Source organism: Phaethon lepturus, unplaced genomic scaffold (genome assembly GCF_000687285.1).
Source record: "Phaethon lepturus isolate BGI_N335 unplaced genomic scaffold, ASM68728v1 scaffold43271, whole genome shotgun sequence".
NCBI classification, from domain to species: Eukaryota; Metazoa; Chordata; class Aves; order Phaethontiformes; family Phaethontidae; genus Phaethon; species Phaethon lepturus.
In genome coordinates this window covers 1,722-9,339 of record NW_010520610.1, presented here as the reverse complement: position 1 = coordinate 9,339, position 7,618 = coordinate 1,722, and the positions used below count along the sequence as shown (strand labels likewise).

The 7,618-nt window shown below is 54.1% G+C and overlaps 1 protein-coding gene across 1 annotated transcript; it reads left to right on the top strand.

Moving 5' to 3' along the window:
• Nucleotides 1–242: 242 nt before the first annotated feature.
• On the top strand, nucleotides 243–7,226 carry UBE2Q1 (ubiquitin-conjugating enzyme E2Q family member 1; the record flags this gene model as incomplete). Its single annotated transcript, XM_010297448.1, has 12 exons — nucleotides 243–459; nucleotides 804–908; nucleotides 1,256–1,306; nucleotides 3,401–3,541; nucleotides 4,113–4,197; nucleotides 4,651–4,711; nucleotides 5,254–5,344; nucleotides 5,446–5,504; nucleotides 5,778–5,826; nucleotides 6,066–6,161; nucleotides 6,320–6,386; nucleotides 6,801–7,226. Coding segments are annotated over 12 exons (1,054 nt in total), but the record flags the coding sequence as incomplete, so codon positions are not given.
• Between the last annotated feature and the right edge of the window lie 392 nt (nucleotides 7,227–7,618).

Below are 7,618 nucleotides of genomic sequence, written 5' to 3'. Positions count from 1 at the left end.
TTGATGTCCTTCCTTAACTGCTTTCCCGCCCCCAAAGGCCTCGGTGACCCAAAGAGGTGGCCAAACTGTAACCACCCTCTGTATTCTACCCTGCTCCCCTGGGCTGGGGGCAAATGGCACAGAGCTGAGCCAGATCAGCAGGGGTTGTTTTGTCCTTGGCCCTGGGATTAGCCTGGAGGGCGGATGCAGTCACTCACAGGCTGTTCTGCTGATCTCGGTGGTCTGGAGGGATCCATTTGCAGGAGACGTGGGGCTGCAGCTCCCTGTCCTGCTTGGCTCGCTGCTCTGTTCCCCATTGGCTGCGTCGGTGGGACGAAGGCAGTTGTGGCAGCTCAAACACCACCTTCTCTCCAGGAGTCTTATCCAGCTGTTCCCCCGATATGGTCTGTGGAGTCAGATGATCCGAACCTGGCAGCTATCCTGGAGAGGCTGGTGGAAGTCAGGAAAGGAAATACGCTGGTGAGGAAGCACTGCCTGGGGAGAGGGGAAGGGTGGCGAGAGGCTGACTGTTTCGGGAGGGTAAAATCCCTGCTGTGTGCCTCCAGCCACCGGAGGTGGGGAGTATGTCTAGTCTCGTAAAGCTTCAGGAAATTTGGGATGAGCAGCTTTGACTTCTCTTGAGTTTGATGCTGGAGCATGATTTTCCCCACTGTGTCCACCACTGCTTGGAGCAGGAAAGAGCAGCCTCTAGGCCTTCACTTGCTTGTTTGTGAGGGAAAGCATTGCAGTGCTGAGGATGGCTGAGGCTTAACTTGGTGTGTGGGTCTCTGCACTTCTGTGACACTTGTCTGGTCTCCGGACAGCTTTTGCAGCACCTGAAGCGAATAATCTCCGACCTGTGCAAACTCTACAACCTTCCCCAACATCCAGATGTTGAAATGCTGGACCAGCCTCTGCCAGCAGAACAGGTGAGTGGCTAGGGAGGAGACTTCCTAAATGAGTTCCCTGGAGTTTGCTTTAGAGGCTGAGGCTTCCTAACCCCTGAAGGAGGAACACAGCAGATGAGGTGTTGATCTCCCCTCCTTGGGGTGGATTCTTGTCCTGGGTGATGCCGGCCTACTCCGTTGGGCCTTGGTGCTCTTTAGCTGCTCTGGTGTAGTTTCCTATAAAGGTTCTTGGCTTCACCCTGTTTTTAACTTAGTTCTGCTTGTAAATCCCTGTTTAACCTTGCCTCAGAAGGGTCTGGGAAGGCAGGAGAGCATTGCGCCAGGAAGCAGACAGTGCAATCTTCATCTCTGTCCTTTTGTCCCTGCAGAGCACACAGGAAGAGGTGTCCTCTGAAGAGGAAGATGAAGAGATGCCAGAGGTAAGTGCCGCCTCGCTGTATGAGGAAGTACATCGGAGAGCTGAGCACAGAGAGATGCCCACTGAAGGGTGCGAGGGCACAGGGATCATGTCTTGGAGGAGCTCGTAGAGTCCAGAGAGGGAAGAGTCCTCTGGCTCAAAGGCCAGATTGTGCTCAGTGTTTTGCTGCTGGGGACCCAGCTTCTGAGCCACGGATGAGAACAACGTATTTACAAACCACAGGGGACCGCAGCAGCTGAGACGCATAGCCGTGGCCTCTAGAGGCATGCAGACAAGCTGAGAGTGGAGCCCCTTGGACAGTTTCTCTCTTGGCTCACGCTGCTGTGCTCTGGAGCCTGAAATTTACTCATGAGTGATGGGATTTCCGAGTTGCCATTGCTGGTGGGGAAATAACACCACGAAAATAGGACTCCTGCAGAGAGAATTAGGTAGGATGGCTGAGTGTGCGAGCAAGCTAATTGCCAGGAGCGGCAGAGGCAGCCATACTTCACTGCAGGCTGAGAATATCGTGCTGCAAAACCCACAGGCTTCAGTTGTTTGGTTTGTGGTTTAGAGATCTCTTAGAAGTGGGTGGAATAATCTTGAATCTCCATGGTGACGTTTAGTGATGCCTCGCACACTTCTAGGGTGTGAGAGGCACGGGCAGCAAGTCAGCAGCGTCGCAGAACCTGAGGGCAGGTCACTTAGCAGCAGCACGCCTAGCAGTTGTTGGGGTTTTTAGCAAAGTTAATAGCTTGCTAAATCAAGGCTGGCCTTTGCCAGGGTCCCTGGAGAAAATGAGAAGGCTTAAACTGGTACCAGTGTAACCTCGCATATCTGCAAACTTGCTGCTTCATGGCAAATTTGTGATGTGTGAGTCCTCACGCTCCTGTGGGCTGGAAAAGAAATCCTCAGAACTGAGCTAATACCAGGCATCATTGTGCAGGGACAACGCGCTCGCTTAGAGCAAAGGGTTCTTGCTGAGCGGTTGGATTTGTTGGGCTGCGTTGGAAGAGCAGAGCAGCAGCGCTGTGCCCTGGTGCAGAGATGCATTATACAGGGTAATCCGTTCGAGGGATTTTCTAGGAGGATCTATTTGCTTGTGTGACAGTCTAAAAATGTCAAAGCCCTTCCAAAAATGCTGCTCATCCAGAATAGCAGCAGCCAGCCTGGAGAGGCCGAAGTAAACACTTGTTCACAGGATTTAATACCAACGCTGGAGCTGTGTGTACCCACGGCCATTTGCCGGCAGCTTCCAGGTAGCTGAACCCTGTGTGCCGGCACAGTGCAGTAGCCACTGTGCATGGCGAGAGATCTCTGCAGTGGCCCCAATGGCTGTGACTGGTTTTTACTGGTTATTAGCATGAGGGTCTTGCACATGTCAGCCTGATGAGCGGTTGTTGTGGAAAGGGATGAGGGGTAGAGCCTCTGCCGGGGTTAGGGAGAGCAGCAGGGGTGTGCTGTGTGCTGGATAGCTGAGGTGGTCTACAAAGAGCCTCCAGACACGCAGTGAAACGTCACCTCTTTTTGAGGGGAAAATGTCCCGTGCCACTGAATTTTGTGTGTGAAGGTCTCGTGCTGCCGGCAGCTTGTGTTTGTGTCGGGTTTTTGCTCGTGAAGGGGGAGCACCGTGACCCAGCAGCACTGCACCAAGTGTCTGTGCGTTGTTCCAGCTGTCCAGAAACTCGGCACGGGGCTGCTTGAGCCACGTGCATGCTGAGATGCAAGCGCCTTTCAGTTATATGGGGCTGGTTGGGGAGCATATGTAAGATTAATGGCTAATTATAAACAGGCGTGAGACTTGGCAGGGAAGAATCCAGCCAACAAAGAGCTTATATGAGCCCCATTTAATTCTGGAAAGGGAAGTGTGCTGCTCTGCCTGCCGGCTTCGGTACGGGAGGGCAGCAGCAGCCCAGTGCCTGCAACTTCTTCACTGAGCATGCCCCAGCCTTGTGTCTTCCACCTGGTTTGTGCCTCAGATCAAGGCTTGGGACTTCCTGGGGAGGGAGAGTTGCACTGGGAATCCTTCCTGATTCAAGGCAGCTTCCATCTGCAGTACTCGGAGCAGGGAGGAGTGAAGATGCGTCTCCTACTAGCTCTCCTCTCCTCTTCCCAGGACACTGAGGACTTGGACCACTATGAGATGAAAGAAGAAGAGCCAGCAGATGGGAAGAAAACCGAGGATGAAGGCATTGGGAAGGAAAACCTGGCCATTTTAGAGAAAATAAAAAAGAACCAGAGGCAAGATTACTTAAATGTACGTGTCACCCAGCGGGCGGGCGGGTTGGGGAAGTAGAGGGACCCAAGGGCGAGAGCGATGGAGGCACCTGCTAGCCCTGAACCAAAGGGGCCATCTCTGGCCAAAGGTACAGCAGTGGCTCTCAGGGGTTGGCGTGGCTGATGCAGAGAAGCCTGTGAACTGCCTCTGCAGCTCAGGGAAGTAAGTGTGGGCCTTGGGTACCCCCGAGGCATCGGTGCTACATGGGGCAGCCTTCCTGCAGGGAGATCTGGGGTTCACCCCCAGGAGTTGCATCTCTCTGGGCCGTGGAGGTGGCTGGTGGGTTGTGCTTTTTATGCTTCTGGGCTGAGATTTTTACACAGTTGAGAGGGCATGGAGGCGTTTCTGCTGCAGCCGTGCTGCCTGGGGTGGCATATTTGGGGCAAGGGAAGTTGCTGTAGGGGGAAAGGGGAAGGCTGAGGTGGGCAACACAGTAAGGTCTAGTTTAGAGGCCGGATGGGAGTTCTAGCTCAGGTGTTGGCCTTGTAGAGCAACGGCCGTGGTGGGTGCAGCGTAACAGTGCAACTTCCCTCTTCCCACATTCCTCTAGGGTGCAGTGTCTGGGTCTGTGCAGGCCACCGACCGGCTAATGAAGGAGCTCAGGGATATTTACCGATCACCAAGTTTCAAGGGCGGTAAGTACTGCGGGGAGCTCGAGGGAGGGGGATGCAGCTCTGCTGTTCATGCCGGGGTTTTCCTCATGGTTCTCTGTGGCACCTGATGGGTCTTAGAGCTGTTCTGCTCTCACTCTGGCCTTCTGTGGCTGTCAAGAGCAAGCAAAACTTTACCATTTCTGTTCCCTGCCGGTGCTGGATGGAAGTGAGGAGCATGCTGTGGGTGGGAGGATTATCTGGCTTTGAGGGCGATGGTGCTCCTACCCCTTTCCTGAGCCCAAGGACTCGGGAAAGAGGGGTCATAGGAGAACTGCTGCCCTCAGGATGGTAATTCTGGATAAGTGCTGCTTTTCAGGAGGGGGTGTGCAGGCTGAGGTTGTGCTGCAGGGCCAAGGGGATTTGAAATCTGGCTGGTGGCTTGACCCCCCTGTTCGGTTTTGCCCTGTAGTGACACACCTCTTCTCTGCCTTGCAGGATACTATGCAGTTGAACTAGTGAACGACAGCCTGTACGATTGGAACGTCAAACTCCTGAAGTAGGTGGCATAGCTTGGGATCATGCAACTGTGGTGGATCTTGGTGGTGGGACCAAAATACCCCTGTGAGCCAGAGGGGGAGTGAGCAGGGCAGGGGCGCACCTGGCAGACCTTGGGTTAGCTTCTCTTGGGCAGCTTGCTTGCTGTCTCCACATCAGAAAGGAGATGACTTCTCCAGAGAAAGATGAGATAATCTGAGGGCTCTGCAAGTCTGTCTGCTGTTCCTAGAGTCCTGGAAGAGGTGCATCAGACAAACCCCCGAGCTTTCACACCCTCCAGACATCAGTGCTGCCTTTTCCTTGGGCCAGGCAGTCTTTATTTTTAAGCTGGCAGCATGCAAAAAGGGTGTGATGGTCTTCTCTGCAAACCAGGAGCAGAATGCTGACAGCCCGTGCTGTCACTGCCCTCTGGGTGAGAACCTGAGGGCCCACGTGGCAGCCAGGTTGTGCAGGTACAGTAGCTCTGGGGTTCGGTGGCAGTGAGTGCGGCTGACTCGAGGTGCACGACCTTGACTTTGACCCTCTGGGGTTTTCCTTCGGCAGGGTTGACGAGGATAGCGCTTTGCACAATGATCTCCAGATCCTCAGAGAGAAAGAAGGGACAGATTTCATCCTCCTAAACTTCTCCTTTAAAGTAAGGCTTCCTGTGCCTCCCCCTCCTCGCGATATGCCTGCGTCGGTGAGTCATCGCAGAAAACCTTTCTCAACGGCTTTGCTTCCTTTCTCTTGTTCCAGGATAACTTTCCTTTTGATCCACCGTTCGTAAGGGTCGTGTCCCCCGTGCTGTCAGGGGGGTAAGTAACTGTTTGCCTGTCTCTGCTCCCTGAGGTCTCCAGCACTGCTTCCGGCAGCAGTTTTCACTAAGTTAACCCAGCGCTGTGCAGTCCCGTAATCTCCCTGATACGAGTTTGCAGTAGCTCTCCCAGGAAGCATAGATGGGGTGGTGGATTTTTTAGGTGTATTTTTCCATCTGAGATCCACTCTGAGAAAACGGTTCCTCTCGGGACCAGTGGGTGGGTGAGGCTGTGTCTGTCTCTGACATCACTTTGCCCAATTCCTTCCCCAAGGTATGTTCTGGGTGGCGGTGCCATCTGCATGGAGCTACTTACAAAACAGGTGGGTACTGGCCAGTACGTGGACTTGGGTAGCTGCTGCTGTCTGCCGCGCTCTGTATCGCTGCTGCTCGGGGCCTGCTGGCAGCCGAATCCTGCCAGCACCGGCTGGCAGCTCGCCGGGATAGCTCTGCGATGCCTGTGCCAGGCTCGGGAAGGCCCTTTTGTCGCTGTGGGGAAGTGCAGCCCCTGGGCAGGGGTCCTGTCTGCGCTGGCCTCACCGTGTGGCACTCTGTCCCTCAGGGCTGGAGCAGCGCGTACTCCATCGAGTCGGTGATTATGCAGATCAGCGCAACTCTGGTGAAAGGGAAAGCGCGAGTACAATTTGGAGCCAATAAGGTAGGGCCCCGTCAGCGTAAGGGAGCGGTTGGTCGTGGGACGGGGGCAGATGAGCAGACAACCAGCTCTGTGGCAGCAGGGTTCGCCTAGGGGAGGCATGTAGGATGGCTCGCACCGGGTTCTAGCCGCACTGATGGTTGCCCTGGCTTCCCTTGCAGAATCAGTACAGCCTGACAAGAGCACAGCAGTCCTACAAGTCCCTGGTTCAGATCCACGAGAAGAATGGTAAGGGCTGAGGGAGAGGGCCTGCCTTTCCCCTTGCTAGTCCAGACTCCCCTAGGCCAAGCATCCAGGTGAGCTGCCAGAGCTTTTTCTGCCCCAAGCGCAGAGATTACCTGGAGCGAGATGACAGCCGGCAACGGCAACCGCTGTCTAACGCAGAGCGCGTGGCTGCAGCACCCGCCTGCCCTTCCCCACCGGGCAGTGCTGGGCTCCTTCGGCTATAGCTAGAGACACGTCTGGGTGGTGTTGGGAAGTAACCTGGAGGGAAAGCCTCTCGGTAATCTGGGAAACCTTCGGAAGTGGGACTTCGTGCGCTTGCACTAGCGCTTTCAGCAGCTTTTCCAGCTGTGCATTTCCAGGCGTAGATTTGCGTTCCAGCGCGGCTTTGTCCCTCATGGATCCCTCTCCTTGTTCCAGGCTGGTACACACCGCCCAAGGAGGACGGCTAGCACGGATGCTGCAGGACCAATCTGATTATCTTCTGGATGCTCTACTTGGATCTTAACGATGCCTCTTGGCTTTCTCCCAGGATGTAATAGCTCTGCCTGTTGCAGGACAATAATGCCTGTTAAAAACTCTAAATAAAACTGTTTAAGCAGTTGGACTGACCTAAAACACTTGCTGGACCCTTGCTAGCAGGCATTCTTATTAAAACAAACTTTTGAGCCTCTTGTATCGCTGGAAACTTTTGACTCTACTCCAGACTAGAGCATCCTCCTTACCTATGCTATGGATTTAATTTATTTTCTTATTTCATGTACACTGCTTTTTTTTGTTACAGTGTATGATGGATGTGTATGGAAAATGTATCTTTGGAGAAAAATTACAGTTTGTTAATTTGAAGATGCTGGTCTGACTTTTTTTTTTTTCCCCCCAAGCTGCTGCTGAGTGGATCATACCCTGTTCTGGCAGCAGCAGGGAGCAAACGCCTTTGCAGCGGCCGTGCCACGCTGCATCTCCAGCCCTGGTCCTGTGGTGGGGCAGGGGACGGAGTCGAGGGGCTGTGCTTCAGGTGGGGGCACAAGAACAGTTCTCTTGGTGTTGGCTGCGAAGTTCATGGGCAAGCCATGGGGGAAGGTCTGCAACAGCCGCCTTGGAAGAAGAAAACACTTTTTTTGTTTTTCTTCTGGCAACAAGGGAGCAGGGCTTCCGCCCTCTTCTCCTCCAGACCCAGAACAGACTTTTCTCTTTATGAACTGCACGCTCGCACCTCTGGAAGTGGAGAGGGGAAGATC